Source organism: Hibiscus syriacus, unplaced genomic scaffold (assembly GCF_006381635.1).
Source record: "Hibiscus syriacus cultivar Baekdansim isolate YM2019G1 unplaced genomic scaffold, ASM638163v2 tig00111640_pilon, whole genome shotgun sequence".
NCBI classification, from domain to species: domain Eukaryota; kingdom Viridiplantae; phylum Streptophyta; class Magnoliopsida; order Malvales; family Malvaceae; genus Hibiscus; species Hibiscus syriacus.
In genome coordinates this window covers 440,403-468,037 of record NW_024063142.1, presented here as the reverse complement: position 1 = coordinate 468,037, position 27,635 = coordinate 440,403, and the positions used below count along the sequence as shown (strand labels likewise).

The following is a 27,635-nucleotide window of genomic DNA, read 5'->3' as shown; positions in this document are numbered from 1 at the left end:
ATATCGTATATTGATAGTTTTAGGAAGCACATTTGATCAAGGGAAATAACAAAATTATCCTTAAAAGATGATTGATAGATTTGACTGATTTAGTTCGATAGATATAAAAAAGTGAGACATATAAGAGTAAGGAATAAAATATAAGTGTTGTTATTTGTTAACTTTTTTAGTATGACGTTTTGAATTAGAGAATTTTAAAATCAAAAGAGACGCTCTTACTAATACATAGAGAATATCATTTATGTTATATAACATCTTAATAAATTTCTGCTATATATTAAATGTTTTATAAAAATAATAACATGAAATTGAAAATCTAAGAAAATGGTTTCTTTAAGAGACATGGATTTCATTCTGGTTAAGTGGTTGATGAACAAAAACCATTGCCAAATTAAACAAAGATAATGCAAGCACTTATCTTAATGTGCGCCGTCACTATCCTTTAAATTTTGAGTTTTATAGTCCAACTTGGTCTTTAACCATCAAACTAAGAAAACAAAATCATTGCCTTTTCCCCCTAAACAAAATAAATATATCTTCTCTGCTTAAAATCAATCTTGATTAAATACCAATGGAAGTTAAGATAAAGGGGGTGAAACTGAAACCAGACCTGTCATGAACCACGTAATATTCAATACTTAATTAACAAGATAGAAAATAATTTAGCATGCAAAATCCCAAAACAATTAGTCACTGTATAAATTTCAAAGGCAAGTAGCCGGAACCGGTAGTTTGGTTGGACTAAAGAAAGAGAAAACAGGTTCCAAGGAAAGATACATTGCATGTGCAGTTGACAAGTTGTCAGATAATGTGTCTGCAGCCAAAAACATGAATTTTAAATTACTAATCAAATGGAAATTTCTCAACTCGGCATTTTCTTTCTCTTTTCCCCGACCAAATAAATAGAACTCTTTGTGTTGTGCTTCAGCGCCCAACACATTTCTCTCTTCTTCTTTCTTACATATCTTCTTTTTCCCCTATTTACTGGGGTTTCAGTATTCTTCCTTCTGAACAAATTCTGATGCATTCAAGCTTTCAAGGGTTACACTTGGTCTGTGCTTTTCTAGTGTTTTTGCTTTTTGGGTGTTGCATTTTCGGGTCTGAGGATTTTCAGAAAGGTTTCTGCTTTGGGACTCAACCATGCCTGCTCTTGTTAATTACGGTGGTAAGCTTTTGTTTTTTCCTTTTTTGTTTGTAAAGATTGGGATTGAGTTTATAGGCATGTTTTTATTTCTTAGATTGATTATAAATAATTTGAAACGGTAATAATAATCTATCTTGATATGGATAACCTTTATTTGGGTGTTTTTTATATGCTTGATCTTGTTAAGCATTATTTGGTTTTAGCTAGTGTTAGTTTTGAACTAGAAAATGAAGGCAAAGGATTTAGGATTCATTAGTTATATGAATATGTATTACAAGGTTTGAATCATTGAGGATTTGCATCAAAAGTTGGAAGCTTTTACCAAATAATCTATCTTGCTTGTATGTTGTTTGATTGTTCTTGGAAGGGGAAAAGAAATATTTTTGTAGGAATATGTCTGATTTTATCGTAGTATCCTTTTAAGCAGGTGATGATGATATGTTTACTGGAATTTCAGGTGAAAATGATTTCTGTTCTGGAGGGTCCTTTTATACAAATTCGGCAGACTTGGGTAGATTATGCTCAATCAGTTCTCAAGTGGATGTGTACTGCCCTCCTAGTAAAAGAGCTCGTACCAGTGCCCCATTTATCTTTGGGGAAACAGAGGTTGAGCAGAATAAGCAACCATCAATCCATGTTCTTCCTGACGAATGCCTTGTCGAGATCTTTAAGCGTGTTCACGGGGGCAGAGAAAGGGGCTCCTGTGCTTGTGTCTCAAAGCACTGGCTTATGCTTCTGACCAGCATCCGTAAGGGCGAATATGAGTCATCAAAGATGGTCAAGGAGAATATTGAGTCAAGTTCTGATGATGTTGAGATGTTCTCATCTGAGGAGGAGGATGGTTATCTTACAAGGTGCTTGGAAGGGAAGAAAGCAACTGACATGAGGCTTGCTGCTGTTGCCGTTGGAACAAGCGGTCATGGTGGTTTGGGGAAGCTTTCTATTAGGGGAAGCACCTCTTCACGTGGAGTAAATAATTTTGGACTATTTGCCATATCCCGTTGTTGCCCCTCTCTCATGGTACTTTCTTTATGGAACGTCCCGCGTGTAGGAGATGAAGGTCTGTCTGAAATAGCTAAAGAATGCCATTTGTTGGAGAAGCTTGACCTTTGCCAGTGCCCTTTGGTTTCAAATAAGGGGCTAATTGCCATCGCTGAGAACTGTCCTAAATTGACTGCTTTGAGCATCGAATCCTGCCCAAAGATTGGAAATGAGGGCCTCCAAGCTATCGGAAAGCTCTGCCCCAAGTTGCAGTCTGTCTCTATCAAGGACTGCCCACTTGTTGGTGATCATGGAGTTTCAAGCCTGTTGTCATCAGCATCTTCCATCCTTTCAAAGGTTAAGCTTCAGGGTTTGAGCGTCACAGATTTTTCTCTTGCTGTGATCGGACACTATGGCAAGTCTCTGACAAATCTAGTGCTCAGTGGTCTACAAAATGTAAGCGAGAAGGGATTTTGGGTGATGGGTAATGCTCTGGGTCTCCAAAGATTGATCTCTTTAACTATTACTTCTTGCTTGGGGGTAACCGATGTTAGTCTTGAAGCCATTGGAAAGGGGTGCAAAAACCTGAAGCAGATGTGCCTCCGCAGGTGTTACTTTGTTTCTGGTGATGGATTGGTGGCTTTTGCCAAGTCTACAGGTTCTCTTGAGTGCCTGCAGTTGGAAGAGTGCAACAGGGTCACACAATACGGGATTATCGGTGTTCTCTCAAAATGTGAATTAAATTCTCTTACCCTGGTAAAATGCATGGGAATTAAGGATATATCCTTGGGAGTTCCTTTGTCCTCCCCATGCAATTCCCTTAAATTCTTGTCCATAAGGAACTGCCCTGGATTTGGAACCGTCAGCTTGGCTATGGTAGGCAAATTGTGCCCTAGGCTTCAACATATAGATCTAAGCGGGCTATGCGGCATCACAGATGTAGGTCTTCTGCCTCTTCTACAGAATTGTGAGGCAGGACTTGTGAAAGTGAAACTGAGTGGCTGCTTAAATTTGACTGATGAGATCCTCGTGTCCTTGACAAGGCTACATGGTGCAACCCTCGAATTGCTCAATCTAGATGGTTGCAGGAGGATTACCGATACAAGTTTGGTTGCGGTTGCAGACAATTGTGTTTTCCTCAGCGACTTGGATGTGTCAAGGTGTGCAATCACCGATGTCGGCGTTGCTGCCTTGTCTCATGCAGAGCAACTCAATCTGCAAGTCCTTTCATTTTCTGGTTGTTCCGGGGTATCAAACAAAAGCTTAACCTTCCTGGAAAAATTGGGCAAGACCCTGGTGGGGTTGAATCTCCAGCACTGCAATTCAATCAGCACGCAAACCATTGAGATGCTTGTGGAGAGCCTGTGGAGATGTGACATCCTTTTCTAATCGAGGGTCGACCTGAAACAACTATACTTACAACGTTAAAGACGGTAGAAATAAGAAACTCATATAGTCAGCTCACAGTGGTAGCAACACTCGGCACAGTTTTTTCGGTTCGACTTAGTAGAGCTATGTTGGTTGCTCTATGGCTTGGTGTTTTCCCGGGGACTTTTGGCTGTTTGGCAGATGGCCGACCCATCTAAATTTTTGCAGGCTTTCATGACACGCTGGAGAGTCTGTTGTACGTAGCCATGGTTCCTGGAGATCCATTATCAAGTCATGGTTTTTGAGTTTCCAATCGTGATCATCCTAGCTTTTGGATGTGTTCTGCATGAACTGTTGTTCTAGCTCCCTTTCTCTTTTTCAGTCCTATTAAATCTGTTGTTCAAATCAGTCCATCTTTCTTTTAAGAGTCTTCCAGTGTTTCCTTTTGTTTTTTAGCTCTATAGAGGGGCTGCTTTGACAAGCTAAATGTTTAGGTGCCTCAGATTGCTGTGCTTTGGCTATGGCTGCCGAAACCTTCATTTTGGTTTGTTTTTTTCCCCATGTTTTCCAAGTGTCCTGGGTCTTGTAGGGTTACCCTTGCAAGAATTGTACAACTGCAATTATTGTGTTACTGGATCTCAGTTTGATTGAATTTTGAGCTTCAACATGCCGATCAAGATCGGAATTTGCTTTAACAAATAAACCTGAACTACCTTCTTAATTGCTAAACACTCCATAAAAAAATGGATATTGGAACTGCAAAATATCCTGATTCTTCTGCAATATCACAAAATGATTAAAAGAAAGAACAAACACGGCTTTATATTTGACCCTTCTACTTTCATTCGATTAACGCAATTACCATCTCATTAGTTTTTGTTGAAAAATCATGCGTTGTCGTCATATGATAATTTTATTTAACTAAATTAAAAAATAATTAATTTTAAATAAAATCATAAAAATAAAAGAGTCAAATTGATGTTTTATGACACTAGAAGAAGTAGAATGATAAATATCAGATACTAACATCTTCACTAAATCGGAAAACAAAGATTCAAACTACACTGCAAAAGTCTATACTGTAAGCTAACAGGGATTTAAGCTATATATATATGCTCAAGGTTGAAAGAATTTATTTCCACATTTGCATTTCCAGGCCAGTAGATAATAGCTTTCATCACCTTGATACGAATAGCTTCGAATATTTCTATGATTATGAGAAGCAACTAAAGCAGCCATGCAAGGTCTGCAGCTGAGGCACTTGTTAAAACACTTGGGAGGCCTCGAACCCAGAACCAATTTCTCTTGGTTCCAACTACTGTTATCATTATTACCTGCTACAGATACTGACCCAACTGTGCCAAAAACAAAACGATCTCCAATTAACAACAAAACAGCATAGAATCTTACGGTGGGTATGTGTGTGTGTGTTATGAGATCAATTGGTGTTTGTGTGTGTTTTACCTGATTTGGAAGGGGAAAACGTGAGGTAAAAGATGAGCATGACATTGAGTACAGAAACCTTTAGCTCCAGAGGGTGGTGTTTAAATGAAGCCATCAGGTATTGTCTGCGAGGATGGAGCTTGTTTGTTTCTCAAGGAAGGTGTTAATAATCTGATGGCAAAGAGAAGGTGATGGGTGAGTTTGCCTCAACCGTCTCTCTCAAGTCTCATCAATTTCACTACAAGAAGCAGGAACTAATAAAAGAAAGGAAAATAGAATGCATCTTTCTGATCAGAGTTGTGTGGGAATGGGAGGGGGTCCCATAGAATATAACTCTAGAAATAATGATGAAGTCTCACAATCAAGAAATAGCTACCCTCTGTCATCATGTTCCAGGGTGAATTGACTGAAGTTACATTTTCTTTCATCTCTCTGTACGCAGACTTGACTCACCCTTTGCTCACTTTTTCTTTATTAATCTGTATTCATTTCGAATTATTTAATCAAACCTCTATCTTAAGATATAAAGATATGCAATTACAAAAAAGCTCAATAATGAAGTATTATACACAGTAGCAGCATGTTCTGCTGTTGTTTATATATTTTTCACTCTCCATGTCCAACCAGTATGGTGTTTAAATTTGTGTCAACAGTCTGAAATCATGTTTTCGTTATCCAAAATTACTGGCCTTTGATGACTTGTAAAACCAAGGGATGTAATGGTAGTAGTTGCAGTAGTAATTAATTTCCACGGAAAGTGGAATGCTCCTTCAGAAAAGTCTGTCACTCAACAGGGAAAAACAGAAGGTGAAGTAATGACCTAAGCTATATGATGGAGGACCATATCATCCGCTGCTAATCTGTTTGTTACATACAATAAGAGGATCTTAATTTTATCATAATTTTGCTTAGTTTATGTTCATTTATGTGAATGGAAGGCTGTTAATTATTGGATTATCCTATAAAACTACACCGGATCACGGCGTTTTTACCCCAAAATAATATGACAGAAAATAATTACCTGAGATGTATTACTTCTTCAAATTTTACCGATCTTTCATCGTTTCTGATAAGGTGCGGATCGTCATCCGCGCCTTTGCGGAGTTTCGTCCGAGTTAGCACCACGTCATGAAATGCACGGATGATTATCTGCGCCTTATCCGAACTGGTGTCACGTCAGCACGTCAGGACATGTATCGCCATCCGCACCTTTCTGAGAATTATGACACGTGTCTATAAGGCGCGGATGATGATACGCACATTTCATTTAATTTTCAACCGTTCACACCTCCTACATTAATTATTCCCTCCCTCTCCCTATAATTACCCCTCTATTTTTCATTCAAACACACACCAAATTCTCAAATCCTCTCAAAGTTCAAACTAGCTCAAATACTCTTAAAGCTCAAACTCGACCAGATTCTATTAAGAATGTAAAATATTTTTTTATATTATAATAAATTAATAATTTATTATTTTGTTAAATTGTATTATATTAACTTTTTATTATTTTTTACAGTTATAAAATGGAATGTGATCTGTTACATTTGGATAAACATCATATTTCGAGGTATTTTGCTAATATAGTAACAATTTTAAATTCTATTTTAATTTTAATTATAATTATTGTTGATATTTTATTTATTTAATTTTTAGTATTAGTTTATATTTGAATTTCTATAATATTTATTAAATTAGGATAGAGACCGTATATTAGATCCCTTCATTCGTAATCTTAAATTAGAGATATCAACCTGCATATGGACGTATTTAGTCGAGGTTGGGTTGTTTGTGGAGCCACCTAGGAACATATCGTAAGAAGTTGTTCATGAATGTCTCCCCATTAAACTTGATGGGATGTCACCATGATGTGAATTTTCCATTATAGCGTTAAAATCATTACACATTAATGTAGTTGGATTGTTAACTTGATCAGTTTGTTGAGCCAACTCATAGTGGGAGCATAATAACATATCACGAACAACACACACTTCAACAAATTTCGCATACATCTTTGTATTGACATATGAATAATGATTTTAAGAATCTACCATTATTGCAACATCATCATCGTTCGATAGTTCAAATGTTGTATAAGTTAACGGCAATGCCGATGTTGGAAATCTGTACTGAAACGATGACAATCTTCTAGTATTTACAATATGAACATTATTTGAAATCTTCGTCATCAGCTCCTCAAGAGTTATGTTTCTTTTTAATGATATTTTGACAAAATGATTTGATACGAACAAGATGCCGATTTTATCTTTCTAAATTTCTATATCATAGTAAACAATAACTGAAATAGACGTCATTATGAGAGTTTGAAAGATTGAGAGTCTTATATCTGCTAAAACAATAGTTGAAATACGCCTAATTAAATATATAGTCTATGTATTAAAATATAACCTAATAATTTTTTTAAAAAAAAACTCACGATACTTTAAATAATATAATTTTATATTGTTACCGTATCTATAAAAATATCTCGACGTATGATCATAATTTTTAATTTTACAACCGCAAAAAATAATAGAAAATAATTAATATAATATTTTTTAAAATAATCATATATAAAATAAAAATAATATATTAAAATAATTACATTACCATAAAAGATCGAATGAAATTGTGAAGCAAATATAGGAGGAATTGATGCGGTGATATTTACGGCTGAAGGGGTGTTATTTAGAGGCGATTGGAGAGTTTAAAAGACGAGAAATTCGAAACAAAAAATGAAAGCCGCATATGGTTATCTGCGTCTTACTGACACATGTCAGACTCCTCATAAAGGCACGGATGACGATTCACGTCTATCATTTCGTGGCGTTAACTTGGATAAGGCGAGGATGTTAACCCGAGCCATTCACGACGTGACACCAATTCATATAAAATCCCGTGAAAGTACAGACAATGATCCGCTACTTACTAAAAAGAATGATAGATCGATAAAAATTAATGAAATAATGTATGATTGATAATTAATTTATGTTCAGTGTGATTTTTTTTATAAAATCACCCCGGATCACAAAGTATGCTACTATACTTTTACTGTGGTTTTCAGGAAAATTACAGCAAAATCTGAGCGTTGCCACTGCCAAACGCCACATTTACATGTGTTTTTAGGGAACAAAAACACTAATAAAAGTGAAAACCCTGTCTCATCCGGGCGACACGAAGTGACTGAAAATAAAGCCCAAATTCATTGTCATTATTGTGTCACTCCACTTGTTTTATTCAAAAAGTATTTAAAATTTTAAACAGCTATCATATAGAAACATGCAACTGATTTTGTTTATGCATCTATTTGTTCAAACAAGAAGAAGAAGAAGAAGACGTTGATGATGATATCTGTCTGTTTGTTGTTTGACAAAACACATGATTTGAGTCTCTTATTGTAGTTAAATCAAGGAAAAACTAGAAAGCAAAACTTTCCATCTGATGATGATTGTTTTATGCTTTAGATTAGTATTATGGTAGCAGGTTAGAAGAAGTTGACAGAATAGAAAAGAAAAAAAAAAGGAGTGATAATAGGGCAGAGATTTCGGCTACCCGTTTTTTTTTTAGTTTCTTCTGAGTAATATTTTTCTATGTAGCACCCTTTCGGTTGAGGTGGCACAAAGACACATCTTCGGGGATGCGCTTTACCTGGGTTTATGCTAAGTTGGATGTCACGTGTGAAAGGCGCATCTCCGGGGATGCGCTTTCACGTGATTATGCTGGATCGAATGCCACGTGGGGAAGGCACATCCCCGAGGATTTGCCTTCCATTAAATGCCATAAATAATCCTATCCGTTTTCCCCCAACCACCTCTCCTCCTCCCATATATAAACCCCCTCAACCTCCTTCATTCTTTACATCAAAATTATATTATCTTCTCTTATATAACTCAAATTCTCCAACTATTTGAGTTTTAAATTTCTTATTAGTGGTAAGATATTTATTTTTAAGTTAGAATTATTTTAAATAGTTTTTATATTTTATAGTAATATAATTATATAAATATTAATTTTTATTAAAATAATATTTATATAATTATTATTTATATAAATTTATTAATTAATTATTTTTTGTACTAATTATATTTTTTTTGTTTGCAGTTATAATGGAAAGTGAAATGTCTGCAGATACAACGATCCTCATACGTGTTGTGCAAGAGGTATAAACCAAGATCATCCCAACTTGGACTCTAACATTATTTGCCAAGCAATCATGCCCATTGTGAAGCAAAGCTCTCATATAGCTGTTGCAGTGTTGATTTATGCTGTACAGTCACAATATGGGTACACCGTCTCCTATAAAAAAACTTAGTTGGTAAAACAGAATGGCATTTGCAAATTTTATGGCGAATGAGATTCCTCTCACAACGAGCTGTCCAGTTGGTTTCATGTTGTGCAAAGACTCAATCCCGGGACAATTGTTGAGTTTGGAACTCAACATCATTACGTGAATGATCGAGTGGTTTGCGATCGCTGCCAATTCTATCGTGTCTTTTGGACTTACCCACAGTGTATTAATGCAGTTAAGTACTGTAAACCAATTGCCAAAATTGATGGTACTTTATTGTATGGGAAATACAATCAAGTTTTATTATTGGTTGTGGTCAAAGATGAAAACCACAATATTCTTCATGTTGCATTTGCCCTCGTTCAAGAAGAAGATACTGAGTCCTGAGTTTTTTCCTTAAAAATTTATGTTTACATGTTGTCACCAAGGAACGAGTATGCATTATTTCAGACCGAGAAGCCGGGATAAAAGCAACAATGGAGTCTCTGGGTACAATGTATAGACCTCCACATGCTCAACATTGTTATTGTGTCCGTCATTTTGCTGCAAACTATTACGGAAAATACAAGAAGAACGATGAACGTTAGTTAGTCGTGCGGATGAGTATGTTACTTTTTCCCAATTTTTCTATCATTTTCGTATTACTTATTTATATTTCATATTAACTATTACATATTCCTAATGACTTAGGTTACGAACTCTTACCTCAAAGGTTTGAGTCTATGCTACAAGAGCTGTTTGGCAAAAATAAGAAGGGGTGCGAGTACATTATGTACATCAACAAATAAATGTGGACAAATCTGTATGACGGGGGGTATCGCTATGGTCATATGACAACCAACTTGGTTGAAGCAATAAATTCAACCTTAAAGGGGGCGCGTCATTTACCAGTCATGGCGTTGGTTAAAACGACTTATTTTCGTTTGGGTCAACTCTTTGCAAATCTTGGTGGACAAGCTCTTACTTTGATGCAAAACAACCATATTTATCACCCAAGACTAGTAGTTGATTTACAGAAAAAAATGGTTGCATCAAATGGGATATTGGTTACAAATTTTTCTCGCACACGTGAATTGTTTCGTGTAACCGAAATGCAAATTCCGCTGCAAGGGATTGAAGCTAACTCTTTCAGAGTTAATATGCAAGAGAGGTGGTGCGATTGTGGTTTCTTTCAAGCACTCAAATATACATGCTCTCATGTCATTGCAGCTTGCTCACATTCGCATTTGGACTACAAAAATTATGTTGATCTCGTATACCAACTTTCACAAGTATTCAAGGTATATGAATTTGAGTTTCCGCCCATAGGAAACGAAAGAGGCCCATAGGAAACGAAAGAGACTCAGATTAGATTCAAAGTTGGCTTACAATTGTACTAGATCCATTGCTTTTGAGGGACTCAGGTCGTCCAAAATCTACTAGAATACATTGTGATATGGATATTCGGGATAAGTCAACAAAACAAAAACGATGTGACCATTGTAGAAACATCGAGCACAATATAAAAAAATGTCCAGCTCTGTTATTATCACATAACAATTAACCTTTATGTAATTAATATTCTATTTAAATGAATGTTTTTGTTTCTAATATTTAAATGTAATTGCATTTTCTATAATTTCTCAATGTATGTACACCTAAATATTTTTTTTAATTTTTATTTAAAAATTATTTTATGATATTTATTTAGTATAATAATTAATATTATTTATTATAAAAAATTAATTATTAATTTTAAAATATTATAATAATTCTACCTTCTAAATATAGAAAAAATGTTAAAGTAAACCAATTAAAAGTAAGACTAAATTGATAAAATATGTAACTATTGAAGATTAAATGTGTAATTTTACTAATTTTATTAACTTATGCATCAATATTTTCTTTAAATATTGATAACAAATGACTAGATTGATTACATTAAATAATTAAGTGATAAAATTAATAGATCGATAATCAAAAAATAATAAATATATAACAATTCGTGTAATATTATAATTTCATATATTTTTCCTATAACTACAATAAGATCAAAGCTGGTTTTCATCTATTATTTCATCCGATTAATGTCGCGTGGAATGAGTGAATGTCAAAGTCTCTGAAACATATAACACTAAAACCTAAATTCGCTATATCTTTAACACACATTTAAAAAATACATTCGATGATTCTTAAATTATAATCAAAACACTTTACATAATATATGAATTATTTATAATAATAATAAAAATAAAATCTTTATTATTAAAACAAATACCAGCGTGACATCTGATTCAACAGAACCCATATAAAACACATCTCCGAAAATACACCTTTCACACGTGGCCTCCTACTTAGCATAAACTTAGATAAAACACGTACCTAAAGATACGTCTTTGTGTCACCTCAACCGAAAATATACTATTTCGAAAAATATTGGTCACAGATGTTAAAACGAAAAAAAAAAAAAAAAAATGGGTCAGGTCACCATTGATTTCTTCCCCTAAATTCTAAAAGAGTTCACAAATTCAGAAGGTATTTAATGATAGCTAATCCCATGGGAAAGAGAGGAAAAATTGCAGACCACATGGGTTGATGCGCTGATTAAAGGATAGTCTATAAGTAGCCCTGCCCTGTTCCTAATAGTAGCCCTTTGTCCTCACTTCAACGACTACTACTGCTGCTGCTTGTTTTCACAACTGTTGCTGTTTTCTTTTTTTAATGAAGGAAACAACAAACGAAATACAAATCAAGCAGGGAGAGATCATAAGAAAACAGAAGCTTGAATTTGGCCAAAATGAAAAAAAAAAACGAAATAGCTGCCCGTAGGAATATGCTGTTGGCGGGTGTATGGAGATTCTTAAACTTTCACAATTATGTTGTTTGATTTGGTGGGAATAAAGATAAGTTTAATTGCAGGTTGCGGGAAGACTGGGGAGAGTATCCACCAGCAGTAACAAAACAGTGATGAAGATTGCTGCAAATCTACTCAACTGCCGAATCACACATAGTAAAAACAACTGAAATCCAAGGAGTGAAGAAAACAGAAAGTGAGGGCTCCATTTGCAAGCATGGAGACTGGCTGGAAGCTTTAATTTGAATCATTTGTATTATTGCTGTCATGTTTATCAAATCATATATCATTGAATACGGTCTAAGATACAAGGATAACGGGGCCTGCAATGCAATGCCTAGGTTTGTATGCAAAGGTAGAAGAAGAAAAAGAAGAGACACTCACATGAACCTACTACGTATCAACAAGGTGGTGTTATAAATTCCTTTCAATCCTATTCCTGCGTCTAGTAAGGATTTCATGTGTCCATGGACCAGGAAAACGATACGTACACACCACACCCAATTTTATTTTGCAAAGCAATCATGAAATGGAGAAATTACTTGGATTTCCCTGCAAAGTATAAGATTAAAATCAATATGCTCTGAGTCCAGTAGTTCATCTCTGGTTTAATAAAGTAACAAGCAAGACAAAAAGAGATGTAAAAATCTGGTGCAAAGAAGATGGATTAGCAATGGCATAAGGTACAAGTAGGAATCAATGAAGATGAAAGTGGGTTAAGGAAAGTGAAAACTTTCCTGTGACAAGCCCAACATGTAGCGTTGATAAGAAATCAGATTAACAATGATACATGACATGGATTGTTGGCCTCCTTGAAGCCCGCCTCCCTATATTTGTTGCTTTTATTTTATATTTCTTGGATCGAAATCCATAACTTTTCCACATTCTTATTATTCATATTTAAGATAATGATAGATAATACGCAATATTTATTATCTTTTTCATGAAAATGATAATCCTCGTTTATTTTCTCATTACTCATTTTCTTAATTAATCATTGGTATCGGATCTATTGACCGACTAATCCAGAGTGTATACTGCAGAGACGAGGACGACCCTCCAATCCAATTTACTCTATTCGCAAACGCCAAGATTCGAACTCCTAACATTGTTTAAGAGACCTAGTGCCTCATCTCACTAGAACAACTTACTCGTTTTCAATCAGTAATTATAAATACATTTCATTTTTCAACTTGATGTTAGATAATATAACACTTTATCTCTATTTTCCTTTTTTTCTTTCTAATTTTCTTTACAGTACCGAATGCAACCTCCGTTGAATAATCACACAAATTCAAAGAAGGAATAATTGGGATACGAAATTTGCCTTCAAGTTGGTGGGCTAATTGGGACCCATAAATCCGAGAAGGAGGAGGAATAAATGTATAATGAATGAATAGTGGAACCCAGCCCCATGCACGCATGATGGCTTCTAAACTCTCCACCGTTGAGCCCAATCCCTCGGGCTCCACCACTCGCTTCATTTTGCACTATCGGTCCCACCACAAGCCGCTAATTGAACTGATACGGACACGGGCTGTTTTCATCATCATGACACCGCGGGAAAGTGTTTTACACTTTCCCGTGGGAAATGAAACGCCGCTGGGTTTTCAATGTCTCTCGTGGAGAGATTGAATCAGGGCCGTCGAAGCACTTCGTGTCCACAACCTGACGGGTGATGGCTCGCCTAAGTACACGTGAATTTTGTCACGTGGCGTCTAATGGTGTACTTGTCCCGTCGAGCGCGGATTTGGGGGAAAAGCCCACTGGTTTGTTTATGCCAACTCTACGGTCTGTTTGGCATGAACTAATTTTCGCTTAAATTACACTGGTGCTCAATAAATTTTATTTTCTTTCATATTTTACTCATCGTACCTTTAATTTTATATTTTACTCACTGAATTTTATATATTGAATTATTTTTCTCTCTGTCGTTATCTCTCTAACAACGTGATAACATGTCATTTTATTATTATTATTTAATCTTAAATTACAGTGTTCCTCATTGAATTTTATTTTCTCTCATATTTTGCTCACTTAACTATAAAATAGAAACAAAAAGTGGTCGAATACCACTGTCGACGGTCATTGATGGTGGTCGTTCGATCCCAAAATTCATGGGTTGGTTTGTCTCGACCCCCTGAGTCTGAATCTGGTGGTTATTTCACCGGAAAATGTCTCAAAATCCATGAATCTCTACTGAAACGTTTTAACTTCCTCACTTTCAATTTTCAATCATAGACTTCGGAGCAAATTCCGACTAAATATAGGTTGGATTCAGACTCAATGTGTTAAGGCGAAACGAATCATGAAATTTAAGACCAAACAATTACCATCTACGACGGTCGACGGTGACTCCCAACCACCTTCTATTCTATTTTATAGTTGGGTGAGTAAAATAGAAGAGAGAGTAAAGTTCAGTGAGAAACGGTGTAATTTACCCTTTATATTTTTAAATTATTTTATATTAAATAAATAAAAAAATGACACGTAATGCATTAAAACTCAAAACCAGCAATTCAATTAGAGCAAGTACCTAGCCCTCAAGATTACTGCTAGAAAAAATCCGTCTATAGCACCCAAAGCTGGTAACTTTAGCCTAACAATCTCTTTCAACCTAACAATAATACTCAAGGCTGAAATATCACTGTTACGAAACATCCTACAATTTCGCTCCTTCAAAATCAAAGAAGTGGCACAATTCCAAGACAATTTCAAGTCTAAGAACAATAAAGACTTACCCTGCAACCTACAAGCCCACTCAAGCTCCCAGTCGCAGCAGAGAAGCGAGGTCCCAAAAAATTACAATCATCCAGGTCTTTAGCTTAATTATAAAAATTTCCTTAAATTTTATAAACGTTTCATTTTAGTACCAAAATGTTGTTAAGGAGTTCATCATCAATACGGGTATTCAACTCATGGGTCTCACACTCGAAGGATTTATCTCCGGAGCCCGAATCACTGTACCAGATTTCCATACCCCGAGCCATTTCGTTTACAGTTTCGTGTTCGAGCTCCATTTCTGCAGGGCGGAGCGACGGTTCGAGCCGTAGGATGATGAGGGCGGTGTCGGAGACTGATTTGAGTGATCTAGTAGTCCCCAAGATAAAAACCACCAAGAATAGAAGCGGGTTTTTGAATGGGAAATGCGTCGAGGAGGAAGAGGTGGAGAAAAATGAAGATCGTTTTCAACGGTGGAGAACTGATTCGCATGGGTTGGAGGAAGAATTTGGGATAGGCGGTGGTGGGGGAAAGATCTGTTGCGGCGGCGGCTTTGGTGGTTCCGACAGTGACGATAACGAATGGGGGTTTTGGGATTCGAATAACGGAATTGATGTTACGGATTTGCATTATCGGAAAATGATCGAAGCTAATCCTGGAAATTCACTTCTCCTAGGAAATTACGCGAGATTTTTAAAGGAGGTAAGCTAATTTATTGACCGATTTAATTCTTTATTCAGAAAATAAAGCTCGTACAACGAGTTTCGAATTTTGAGTTGGATCTAACGTCGTAATTCGGGACAGATACGGGGGGACTACGTGAAAGCCGAGAATTACTGTGCGAGGGCGATCTTGGGAAATCCAAATGACGGGAATGTTCTGTCCATGTACGCCGATCTGATCTGGGAAACCCACAAAGATAAGCGGAGAGCTGAATCTTACTTTGAGCAAGCCGTTAAAGCCGCCCCCGACGACAGGTGAATACCCCTAAACTAACTTTTAAGCAATGGATTATTCTCATTTATAACAAACTGCACACCATTAACTAGAAATTTATTATTTGTGATGAATTTGCAGTTTTGTGCTAGCATCATATGCACGATTTCTCTGGGATGCTGATGATGAAGAAGATGAAGTTGGGGAAAATTTGAGTGAAAGATTGGAGCAGAGCTTTCACCATGGAGCTCCTCCAATGCCGTCACCTTTGGCCGCTGCTTCTTAAGACTAGCTGTGACATAGCTTTGTATTTAGCTTTTTTGAGTTGTGTTAATATGCACTTTGTTTCTTTTGACCCTTTGTATAAATGATGAGATTTGTAGTACTTGAGAGCGCTTATCATCGTTGAAGCCCGTCCATATCCTTGTAAATGGGGAAATAAAATAAGGAAATGGTTTCTTCATTCATTGGAATCTCTCTAATGGTGTTTGCTTATATAGTGATATTTAATAGATTATTTATGAATAATCGAGTGACCTATAAACTTTGGTTGGATTAGAAGGGAAGTCAAAGTTAAAATATAGAGAAAGGATAAATCTATTTCTCGTCGATGAAATTAATAATTTTAAAATTATAACCTTTCATGATTAATAATAATAATAAATTAAAATATGTTAACGGAACATCAATATTAATGATAAAATCATAATTACAAATGTTATTTATTAACAATATGTCAACATAAAAATGTTTATCTCTCGTAAAATATATTATATTATTTTGGTAGAATGTACTCTTTTACTCCATCTAGATTTAAGAAGTTTTTAATAGGACATTTTAATTTTGGTTTTATTTGCTGAGGAAAAAATCATTTAAAATTAGAGTAAGGTGTTTGAAAGTTTTAAATTTTATAATTCAGGATTAAAATAAATTTAAATAAATTTATATATTTTCTATTCAATGTGTATTAAATAATATTGATCACTTGTTTCCAACCCTTTAGAATTTTTCATTATGTGATATTTTAGTTTTCTAGGCATGCGATATTATTAATATTTAGTCTTTACCATGTCTTATAATTGCAAAAATAATGGAATAAAATATAAATGGGAAAAACTGACATTTTTCGAAATTCAAAATATTTAGGATAAAGTACACAAACGGTTCCCCGACTATTAGGTATTATTTTATTAAGTCATTTGACTATTAAAAGTTATAAAATGGTCATTTGACTATAGAGTGTTGCTTTGTTAAGTCACTAGACTATCAAAAGTTACAAAATAATCATCTGGAAATTCATTATGTTCTAAACTTGTACTTTTCCATTAAAAAATTTGATATTCTAAGATCAGATTTTATCATATCAAGTCAGCAAGTTAACATTCAACACATAGTAACGCCAAATTTTAACGGAAAAGGACGAGTTTGGAAAATAATAAATAGATGGGTGACCATTTTATAACTTTTGATAGTCGAGGGACTTAATAAAACAACACTCTAAAGTCGGAGGACCACTTTGTAACTTTTAATAGTCGAGAGATTTAATAAAATAATACCTTATAGTCAATGGACCATTTGTGTATTTTACCCAAATATTTAAGAAGTTTTTCTTTTCTGAATTTTTTCGAAATCAAAATTATGAAATATAATATCAATAATTAGTTAGTTTAATATGACGAGACATTAAATTTTTTAAGCAATGTCAGAGATTTGAATCTTAGTGTTTGTAAATATAATAAATTGAGTTGAAAGAATCGCTCTTGCTTATGCAATATCTGACCTGAATTATTCAATTAATATATTGGATACCGATGATTACAATAACAATATTTTTTTTTGGATAATTCAATTGTAGATTAATCCAAAGAAAACAACAAAGTTGCTACATCATACAGTCAAACATATCCAAATCAAATCCCCACCTATTACATAGAACAAATTTCACCCCATCAAGCCTATCGATGGAACAAACCTACAAACGAATTTTCACAACCACCTTAAAACATTCAACAATTTCCTCAATAGACCTAACAATCCCTCGAAACTACCTAGAGTTACGTTCTTCCCATACAAAATACAAAAACCACACCCCAAGTCAATTTGAGGATACAAACTATAAGCAACTTACCTTTGAGTTTTTCAACAATCCATTGCAAAGAATTATTCCAATCAGTTATATTCCACTGCAGATCGCAAAACTGCAAGATCCTGGTCCAAATTTCATAAGAGAACTGACATTCCATGAAAAGATGATCCCGAGTCTTAACATGAACCCCCTCACATATTACATATACTATCCATTGTCACTCTTATTCTTGCAAGTCTCTCCTTGGTAGGAACGCTTTCCAAGATGATCATCCAAGCCACAACCCTATGCCATTTTACCTTGAGGCTCATGCTTTTAATCCTATCCCAAATCTACCAATTACAAACCATTGCCCAACTCACACCACCTCCAAACAAAACTCTAACCTCATCTTTCATCTTCAATAGTCTCCTCAAGGTCCAACTAAAATGAGACATGCTATCAACCTGTCAATAATCAACACCTTTAAAAATATACATGTTGATCTAGGCCAACCTAACAGAGCCTTCCCCGACAAGGATATATTTAATGAGTTGAAAACTGCACGTACGATTCCAACACAGTAAATCGCTAAGCCCAAGGCCTCTCTAAGCTTTTAATGAGCAAATTTGCTGCCAACCAATTCGATCACCACCCTAGGCAGGATCATCTCAATCCTTATAGAAGAAACACATACACATCTGCTTGATCCTTCTAATAACCCCCTTAGGAAGAATAACTTGCCTGCACCAGAAGTTAGAAATGTTAAATAGAACAACTATAATCAACTGTAGCCTACCAACATAGCTGAAAACTTTCATCGACCAAACACCAAGTTTCTCCCTAATCTTAACAATCAAGGGATAACAATCTTTCTCATTAAACCTTCTAGTTGCCATTGATATACCCAGATACCTCACAGGTAGCATGCCCTACTTAAAATCTGTCATGCTTTGAATTTCACTAGAGACATTGCTCCCAACACCACAAGAAAATAACGATAATTAATTTTATGCATTTGATTGGAAATGAGTAAAGACATATAATAAGAAAAATAATGACAATTTGTTAAATAGTTTAAGAAAAAAATGTATGAAATACCTCGTGTGATAACGTGGGATGTGCCTATTAGAACTGGTCCCACAATATTATAAAAAATGGGCTTCCTAGTAAAAAAAAGGTGTCTAATGTATGCCTTTTTTTCTAGTTTGGTGTCTAATATTTTTTTCGGTTCAATTTAAGACGAACGTTTTATTTTGTAACTCACTTTGGTGTCTGGGTCATGATGGGCAGTTAATTTGGGAAGTTAAATGGCACATGGCATGGGTGTAATAATAAAAAACAAATTTTGTAATTGAAATAATAATAAATGAATTAATTAAAATTGAAAAAAAAGAAAAAGAAAAATTATTTACCTTTAACCCTAAGTAATTTTCCCTCTCTTCCATTTCCTTCTCTTCCCGGCCACTCTCTTCCCATGCTTCTCCACCATTTTTTTGAAATTTAATTGAAGAACCCTAAATTCATAAATATAATTTGTTTTTGTGATTACTGACTACACATTTTGCATTCAAATTTCCACACAAAAGAAATTCAAATTCCATATGTAGAAGAACGTTTTAACCCAAATTTTGTTTTGGTCAAGGAATCAATAAACCATGGTTTCCGATAAGGAAAAGATCTCGTCCTCATTTTTTTTGAGAAAATTGATGACTCCTCTTTCGGGAGAAGAAACACCTCTAATAGGTGAGCAGAAGCCGTAATCATCATATCCAAAGACATTGGCCAATGTTTTTATAGCCATAGTTGGTGCCAACGTTTTAGGAATGCCTTACGCTTTCAAGAGAATTGAATGGATCATGGGCTTGCTCATTATTTTCTTCATTGTTGGTTCCACCACCTACTGTATGTTGCTTCTGGTTTAAATCCATCGTAAACTCGACTGAGTTTACAATGGCATCGTTGAAGTTAATTCTTTTTACGATCTGGGTTTCACTGTTTGTGGCACCTCTAGCAGGTTTTGTTGTTTTTAATTACGTTTTGAATTATTTCTTAGATTTAGATTCTCTTTCTTTTATTTCTTACATAATCTTCTGGAATTTTGGCTGATCTTAAAGGTATTCATAATTAGTTTTACATTGGATTATGCCATGCTTATCATTTGAAGTTCTTCAACAATGAAACGAAAATGCACCAATAATTTTCCTTTTTTCTAGAAAAAAGGGTGGGGAAGAATGGGAAGAGACTAACGAGGAAGAGAAAGAAGGGAAGAGAAAGAAAATTACTTAAGATTAAAGGTAAATAGGTTTTCTCTCTATTTTTAAAATTTTTTCAATTTAATTAATTATTTTGTTATTATTTTAATTAGAAAGCTTGTTTTTTTACTAATATACCCATGTCAGGTGGCATTTAACGGTTTGTCACGGTTGGCACTAAAGTGAGTTAGGGAATGTAACGTTCGTCCCAAATTAGACCAAAAAACATTATACACCAAACTGGAAAAATAGACCTACATTGGGCACCTTTTCGACTATTAAACCAAAATGTATTGAACAAAAAATCAAAAGCGTCGAGAAAGGCATGCTTTCGTAGTTCAATAGGTAGGCGTGCTTTCGTAGTTCAGTAGGTAGAATGAGTGAGACGCGTGATTATGCGTGCTGAGATAGAATAAGAGAGTGTTGAAGAATCGGGTAAAGAAAACGAAAGAACATAATAATTTTTAACGAGGTTCAGCAATGTGCTTACGTCTTCGGTGCCTAGACGGTGCTAGAAGTTTTATTCAATATCTCATAGGTTTAGGTTACATCTCTATATATAATAAAAAAAATACCTGGTATATAATCACATAATTAATCCTGTACAGTACCGCTCCATCTTCTGTCCTCTTTATCGGTATATTTATGAGTCATACCTAATAGAGAGATAAAAAGAGACTCAAATCAAATGGAGAGACACAGACCGTGGCGTCTGAGGCAAGCTAAAGAGAAAACCACCGCGTCGACCACCGGTCACACCGTATGCCCATCCTCAGCAGAACCAATCCTTTCGCGGCTGCTTTCTATCCAAACTGTTCGATCCAGCTTACCGTCCTATAGCCGGCGGCGCTACTAGAATCTTCCCTTCTCTCTTCTCGACACCTTCCAATGATTCGCTCCTGCATTCAGAACCCCAAACTCACGTTTTTTTTAATATTGAAAAAAGGAGTCTCTTCGTTGGAACGTTTCTCTTCTTGGTGATTAATGGGGTTTTTATTGGTCGAATGTATCTTGTGTTACTTGCTGCATATTCATGATGTTTGAACTAAACCATGAAAAATGATTTCCATTAATGAAGAATTTGAACTTGTAAGTACTTGTTTGCAACACATCCCAACTTAAAAGGCTTGTGTTATCTAACACTCACCCCAAGTTAAGAGTAGTTAGGCTTGTAGAAACCCTTGCATTTGCTTTTGAATTAAAAAATTTGAAACCATACCATTTGTTCCATTGCCTTCCCCTAAGTCGTCCACATGCTGGCCAGGTTCCATGGTAAAGGATCAGCGTGGTTATCCAACACCGAACAGTTAAAGAAGCAGATTTTGGCTTCACAATATTCCAAGAACCCCTTACTCCAGAACTATTCATTCAAAATCTAAATTGAAGGTGTGGAAATTTAAAATTTTGCATTGTATTTGATTGATTGGATGAGAAACATTTTGCATCTTCCTCCTTGCTTGTAACCAGTTGGATCATGTACGAGACGAGAGTAGTGATTTACTGAATGGTTCATTCTCCCCCTTGCAGCGAGCACAAACTCTATATATGGGCAGGTACTTTTTCATGATTAGCACTCATGAATCTGATTAGCAGAATAAAGTGCAGGAGGATTAGCACTAACTTCGTGTCTTATTTGTCAAATTTGCCTAGGTCTATCATGTACTTCAACTTTTGTTATTTATGTGATTTATTCTTTTTGTTTCTTTTTCCTCCTAAGAGTTCATATGTGTACATCAAAGAATACTATACCAATCAATTAATTGGACAGGATCACTCAAAGGTCACTGTTGCAGTGGTGCTCCTGAAAAGCCTTCTAAGTCCTTAGGGAATAAACCAATTTGGGCTTCTATTTCTGTCAGCAAGCCGGAGCAAAGGTGGATGTTTAGTTCCGGTAATAGCACTGGTTTTACTTTCTCTGTTTCTGCAACTTCCAGTGCTTGTTCTGAGCCTCCAACACCATCCATCGTGCCGTCACTACCGGGTAGCAGTCTGCATCAGCCCAAAAAGGAACATAACATTCAGGACCTTCGTATAGCTTTGGCGGCTCAGGCAGACTGTCTCCTTCCCTTGTTTTTTTCTTTCCCTTCATCAAGCAATGTCCCTAACCATGTTGATGCTTCAGATATTACGTTCAACTTCGGATCTCATAGGTCGTCAAGTATGACTTTCATTTCAATAAGAAAAGATACCATATGCTACTGCTAGAAGAATGATATTATTTACCATTTTGAGTGACGTGGGAGTCCAAATTTGATCGGTGAGAATCTCAATTAGTTATGCACCATTACCTTATTACAGGAGAAAGAATCATCTAAAGCTAAAATCTAGATTAACTTAAGAGAACCAACATGTTGAATGCCCGAAAAAGGCTTGCAACAAAAACTTTATAATTGGTTCATTGTGAATCTGCTACTATCTCGCATTATTGGATAGGGCATGCTTTGTGGATTAGGTGGACGTGGAGGGATAGATGCTCACACATTGTAAAATCCCGAGGTCACTCAATAGGCATGTAAACCTCAGTCCTCTACTCAGTTTAGTTATTGTATTCTACCAGTTGCTGTTGTTTGTGGTACTTCCCTAACAAATCTTAATCTAGTAAACAGATTCATAAGCCTACCACTTGATGCTTTTTGTGGCATATGACATGCCTAAGAGTCTCTTTTTCTTCAACTAATCAAACAACATGGATCAGTTAAGGGGTTTCTTTCATATGCAATTCAAAGGGAAAAAGTGTGGGTGTTTACGGATCGGAAGTGGGTGGTCTACAATAGAGCAGTGGGAATGGAGGTGACCACATTTCCACTTCACCGGTTGTTTTCAGAGATGCCCTAATTGCTGTCTCTCTGCATATATAATGCGTCTCCTCATTTCATGAATCAAAGTGATACTGTTCACCACAAAAGTAAATTTAATGATTCTGATATAAAAAGCACCCTAAAATCATTTTTCAGTCAAACAGGTTGAATACAAAAGAAAAAAAAATCAGAGATTGGAAATACACAACCATATATTTATGAAGTTCAGTGCTTTTTCTTTCTTGGAGATTCTGTGCATGTTGAGATGGAGCAAAACAGTGGTCCAAATACCACTTTTCACATTGGTGTAGCTCTATGCTTAGACAGACAGAGACTTCTCCTAGATATTTGCTTTCCAAAATTAATATTTTTCCTTTGTAACATTAAATATGTCTCTTTTAATTTTTAAAATTTTCCTATTCAAAGTGTATTATTAGAAAAGTCAACAAACAACAACACTTATATTTTCTTTTTTATCCTTATATCCCACTATTTTATACTTGTGAAAATAAATCTGTTAAATTTATTAATCACTTTTTATAGATAATTTTACCATTTATCTTGGTTAAATATATCTCCTAAAACTATACGCATAATTAGTATCACACAAATAATATGACGGTAAATGACCCCCAAATGAAGGAGTTGCTTCTTCTTTTTCTCCCCTTCCATTCAGTCTTGCAATAATTCAATGGATTTAAGTGCTTTGCCAATGAAATTGATACATGCAACTTGTCTTTCCCTCTCCTCCTCCATGCACGATCAATTTTATTTTAAGGTGAGTACAATCAATTAAATAAGTAACTAACTGAAAAAAATTAGGTTATGAATAAAGGCTGGATCCACCACTGTTTGTTGGGATTTGAGAGCAAGCAAAGTGAGTTCAATATTTGTTTAACGTAGTAAGTTATCAATATTTATTTTTTTGATACCATGTCAAAATTATTTATATTTCATTTAAAAATATTAAGTGTTTAAACGTATCCGATCACACGTTTTTTTTATATATATTATACTTGTAATTATATCAATCGAATTAAACTCAATCAATAATATAATATTTTCAGATAAAAAAATATTTTATCGTCATTAGAGATAACTAATGGAACCACATATTGACCCTATGCAAGTCAAGTGGCTCATTATATGATCACACTAAATTTGAATAGTCCTTAAAATAGGTCTAATGTCAAAGTCGCTATTAATTTAGATGATTTTATTATAGGATAATATATGATAAACTGGTATCGTCTCTAAATGGTTGTTACAAAATCTTAATATAATTAATATATCAGGACTAAATGTTGCATAAAATATTAAATAAGAAGTCTAATTACTAAAGATTCTGATTTTTCACAAAAAATAGACAAGTATATTCCCACGCACTAGTTAACGATCACAATGCTAGGCAAAGTAAAGCTGATCAGTTGTAAGTAAATAATATTACTTCATACAATAAAACTAAAGATATAAATTCAGGTCCCTGAAGAGAAAACACATCGGATCAACACTATTGTTCACTTCAAATTTCAATCCACAGCATGAAAACACAGTAATCACTTATTGAGCAGTACAGTCCTTGACATGTGATGCTTGTCAGAGGCCTGTTATAAATCATTTAATTAATAGAGTTCAGCATTGCTAATCTCAAATATTACTTGGTATATATATATATGCCTTTTAACAAGAAGTGGATAAACTACTTACATCATCCACCTTAGTTTTGATTGTTGGTTTCCAGCATCAGTCCAAAATGGATGTGAGGGAAGTGCGCCCACTGTAAATAGGAACCAAAACAAGTGAGTGAATGACAAAAATTGTTGGGATTTTTGCAGCCTTGAAAAGAACTACTTACATTCTTGGCAGCAGTGCTGAATGCTTCCCTGTGACTTATTTCAGGATTGTTGGCCTTGATCCTTTGGATCTCCTCTCTACAACATTCCATAATTAAGTAAAGCATGCAACGATTACACAAATTAATAGTGTGTGTAATGTGAATGAAATTCATTAGGGTTTACGCACTTTATGAACTGGTTGTATGCAGAAGGTACTCGCTGCCTCTTCCCGGTAGCTGAAAAGGAGAGAGAGTATAATTTAGATACAAACCACGAAGAATTTGATCAGATGATCAAGAAAAAGTGGGTGAAATCACGTTGGTTGACGATCCTTTCTTCAGAGACGACATTTTTAGCAGGAGATTGCATCGGAGACCTGTTGCTTTTGGATGACGAACCCAAATGAGTTGTCCTACAATCCTGTCTTGCATAATTGGGTGCCTGTGAAGAGAAAACATCAATCAAGGAAGATAACACATCTTCTCTTTTGATGGGGTCCTTTCAACCTTATGGCGTTTGCTTTCCTCTTTAGCATATAAGAAATTAATGCGCGAAATTAATGCAAAACTCACAAAGCTTTCCCTTTTATAGTTCTAGCATTTATTTGCACAGTTCTTGGGAAGAAATCACTAGACCAAAGAACCCTAACTCACATGTCAACCAAATCAAGGTACCCGAAAGCAGACCTTACAAGGAAAATGAGAAAACGGCTCGAGAGAGTTAAAAAATCTTTAAAACGGATGACAAAATCTTGACCTATAGAAAACAAATAAAATAGGTTTTGATCATGTCGACTGCGAGCTAGGGTTTCAGCACTCTGCAACTTTTTTAATGGAGTAGGTGTTGGAAAAAAAAACTTTTAGTAACATCTCTTTATAATTACTACTACTTCAAGAAGCCCTAGATTTCAGAGGCTTTGAAGATTCTGAAATAGACACGTATTATATTTATTTATATCACCTGAACCTCTTGCCAGGAAAGTGACTGAAATGCCGCTGCCATGTTTACGGACCATAGATTGGTGCAGTGCCCGCATCGGACGGTCACAATATCAAACAGGCTGCTGCATGGAACGCTCACCTGCGCATTAACCCCATAATTAGAAGCTAGTATACTTGAGAGAAAAGTTGTGTTATAATATGTAGTAAGAAACAAAGGAAAAAGAATCCCTGATCAGCTAAGATTCTGAACAACTGGGTTTTCTTGACGATATGTTTTAGCTAGGTCAGTAGTGTAATGGTCAATGGTTTTTTTTTTATGATTTTTCGCGGCTGATTTAAGCTGCAGTTTTCTTTGTCCATGGTATCGTGTTCATCGCAAATTGCGAAGATGATGGATAGTAAGACCGTAATACTGTAACAAAGGGAGCATGGGTGGGCTTCTTAATGTGTTTGAGGAGGGTGCTTTCTGGGAAATTATCAAAGGTACAAAGAATCTTCATATTTTTTCCTTTCCCCATTAGCTAAAGAAACCGAGTTAGCCAAGGAAGAAGGTTGTTGCAATATTTTAAGCAAGGGAAAGCTATTCAACAACAGCAGTGAAGCAAGGGAGTTGAGGTGTTCTCCTCATCAAATTATCAACAAAATGCCAGTGTTTGAACTTTGGACGTTGAGAATTATTTTACCAAAAACAACATAATCATAGAAATAAAATAAAAAACTAGTAAAATCTAGCTAACGCTAAGCCCTTCCCTCTCCTCTCCTCTTCACCCCTCTTTGCATTTTATGTCTTTTCTTTGACTGCAAAAGAAGAAGAAAAAGAAGAGTCCGACGATGGAGACTTGACTGGTAAGTGGGAAGAGAAAAACAAGAAACCCCAGAAAACAAAATCAATAGATCTCAGTAAAAAGAAAACGAAAGAGCACTGATAGCAGATGCAAGGACCAGCTTGGTTCCGGGACCTAAAAAGAAATCTTCGTATGATATATAACTATATATACATGGAGAACAAAAATACCAAAACCAAAATATGCATAAAATAAAAGTGGAGATCTCTCCAATTTTTTTTTTTTTAAAAAGAAGAGAAATATGATATGAGATACCGCAAGGACTACGTTGCAAAAGTTGCAAGGGATGTAGCAGAGTTGCTCAGGCGCAACATCGATGCAGGTCGACATGTCTTCCAAGTTCCAAGTTAAAAAAAAAAGATTTAAAACAAAGCTAAGAGCAACCTCTAAGTAGAAAGCTGGAATCAACAAATAAAAACCAATAAAAATAAAAAGGTAAAGTAAAGAGAACCAATCGTGCTTCGCTGCAACAAGTAGCAATAAACCACAAGAAGAAAGCAACTCTTGGAAGGGCCCCCCCCCCCAACACAAAAAAAAAGGTTCTATTCCCTCAACTCCTTACTTTTGATATCACAACAGTAAACGAAATGTTCTTTATATAATAGAAAATTCTTATTCGGAGAGAGAATCAGATATCCAAACTAGATAGACAAGCCAAGCCAATATGAAAAGGCTATTTTATTTTTAAACGAGCTGGTTCTCCACCTATTCGCCTAACCCTCTAAATAGAGAATAATCACGTTAAATCGGACAGGACTACGAGAGTGGCAACTTTTGAACTCAAAATCTTCATTAAAATAATGTTGTTGTGTTTTTAAGGATTCGAACTCAATCTTATTAAGTTCAAATAATTCGCATTAGTTAATCTAAATACATTCTAAATTCTACAAGAGAAAATATAGGATGATTTCTTTTGGGATATAGTTTAAGTGAGCTTTTTATCGTGAAAAAATTTAATTCAGTTGAACCGGGGTGTCTTATTTTATTAGGATAAAGTACATAAATAGACCATTTATTAATTATAGGTTACTATTTTATTAAATTCCGCAACTATTAAAAATTGTAAAATGGTATTTCGACTATAGAATGTTACTTTGTTAAATCACTCGACTATTAAAAGTCACAAAATGATCACTCCGACTATTTATTATGTTTCAAACCCGTTCTTTTTTCGTTAAAAAA

At 35.2% G+C, this 27,635-nt stretch overlaps 4 protein-coding genes across 7 annotated transcripts; 2 read left to right on the top strand and 2 right to left on the bottom strand.

The window, feature by feature from the left end:
- The first annotated feature begins 838 nt into the window (after window positions 1–838).
- On the top strand, window positions 839–4,141 carry LOC120166380 (EIN3-binding F-box protein 1-like). Its single transcript, XM_039175634.1, has 2 exons — window positions 839–1,165; window positions 1,602–4,141. The coding sequence occupies exons 1-2, from the start codon at window positions 1,141–1,143 to the stop codon at window positions 3,512–3,514; spliced, it is 1,938 nt and encodes a 645-aa protein (XP_039031565.1). The 5' UTR covers window positions 839–1,140; the 3' UTR covers window positions 3,515–4,141.
- A 453-nt stretch (window positions 4,142–4,594) lies between these two features.
- LOC120166382 (polygalacturonase-like) lies at window positions 4,595–5,236 on the bottom strand. The gene is made up of 2 exons (XM_039175637.1): window positions 4,958–5,236; window positions 4,595–4,848 (listed from the first exon to the last, which is right to left on the bottom strand). The coding sequence occupies exons 1-2, from the start codon at window positions 5,049–5,051 to the stop codon at window positions 4,610–4,612; spliced, it is 333 nt and encodes a 110-aa protein (XP_039031568.1). The 5' UTR covers window positions 5,052–5,236; the 3' UTR covers window positions 4,595–4,609.
- Window positions 5,237–14,646: 9,410 nt separating this feature from the next.
- LOC120166415 lies at window positions 14,647–16,146 on the top strand. Of its 2 annotated transcripts, XM_039175667.1 has the most exons (5): window positions 14,649–15,189; window positions 15,223–15,343; window positions 15,383–15,480; window positions 15,583–15,755; window positions 15,856–16,146. In XM_039175667.1, exons 1-5 carry the CDS (start codon window positions 14,935–14,937, stop codon window positions 15,998–16,000), a joined length of 792 nt encoding a protein of 263 aa, XP_039031598.1. In that variant the 5' UTR covers window positions 14,649–14,934; the 3' UTR covers window positions 16,001–16,146. The 2 variants fall into 2 exon arrangements, with proteins under 2 accessions (XP_039031597.1, XP_039031598.1); XM_039175666.1 differs by having other exon boundaries at window positions 14,647–15,189; window positions 15,223–15,480.
- An 8,069-nt stretch (window positions 16,147–24,215) lies between these two features.
- LOC120166417 (axial regulator YABBY 5-like) lies at window positions 24,216–26,982 on the bottom strand. 3 transcript variants are annotated; one of them, XM_039175671.1, is made up of 7 exons: window positions 26,377–26,544; window positions 25,628–25,747; window positions 24,985–25,108; window positions 24,855–24,903; window positions 24,688–24,763; window positions 24,540–24,609; window positions 24,216–24,436 (listed from the first exon to the last, which is right to left on the bottom strand). In XM_039175671.1, the coding sequence occupies exons 1-6, from the start codon at window positions 26,386–26,388 to the stop codon at window positions 24,550–24,552; spliced, it is 441 nt and encodes a 146-aa protein (XP_039031602.1). In that variant the 5' UTR covers window positions 26,389–26,544; the 3' UTR covers window positions 24,216–24,436; window positions 24,540–24,549. The 3 variants fall into 3 exon arrangements, with proteins under 3 accessions (XP_039031602.1, XP_039031601.1, XP_039031600.1); XM_039175670.1 differs by lacking the exon at window positions 26,377–26,544 and adding an exon at window positions 26,709–26,982 and having other exon boundaries at window positions 24,228–24,436; window positions 24,536–24,609; XM_039175669.1 differs by lacking the exon at window positions 26,377–26,544 and adding an exon at window positions 26,709–26,982 and having other exon boundaries at window positions 24,229–24,436.
- Window positions 26,983–27,635: the final 653 nt, after the last annotated feature.

Bases quoted from the DNA above. Each gene is read 5' to 3' on its own strand.
- LOC120166417 (XM_039175670.1), bottom strand. From the start codon at position 26,783: ATGTCGACCTGCATCGATGTTGCGCCTGAGCAACTCTGCTACATCCCT. The intron at 25,109-25,627 runs GTGATATAAATA...TTCTCTTCACAG, and splicing joins TTTCCTGGCAAGAGGTTCAG to GCACCCAATTATGCAAGACA. The intron at 24,764-24,854 runs GTGCGTAAACCC...GGAATGTTGTAG, and splicing joins GCATACAACCAGTTCATAAA to AGAGGAGATCCAAAGGATCA.
- LOC120166380 (XM_039175634.1), top strand. From the start codon at position 1,141: ATGCCTGCTCTTGTTAATTACGGTG. The intron at 1,166-1,601 runs GTAAGCTTTTGT...CTGGAATTTCAG, and splicing joins TGCTCTTGTTAATTACGGTG to GTGAAAATGATTTCTGTTCT.
- LOC120166382 (XM_039175637.1), bottom strand. From the start codon at position 5,051: ATGGCTTCATTTAAACACCACCCTCTGGAGCTAAAGGTTTCTGTACTC. The intron at 4,849-4,957 runs GTAAAACACACA...TTTTTGGCACAG, and splicing joins GTTTTCCCCTTCCAAATCAG to TTGGGTCAGTATCTGTAGCA.
- LOC120166415 (XM_039175666.1), top strand. From the start codon at position 14,935: ATGTTGTTAAGGAGTTCATCATCAATACGGGTATTCAACTCATGGGTC. The intron at 15,481-15,582 runs GTAAGCTAATTT...AATTCGGGACAG, and splicing joins ACGCGAGATTTTTAAAGGAG to ATACGGGGGGACTACGTGAA. The intron at 15,756-15,855 runs GTGAATACCCCT...ATGAATTTGCAG, and splicing joins AAAGCCGCCCCCGACGACAG to TTTTGTGCTAGCATCATATG.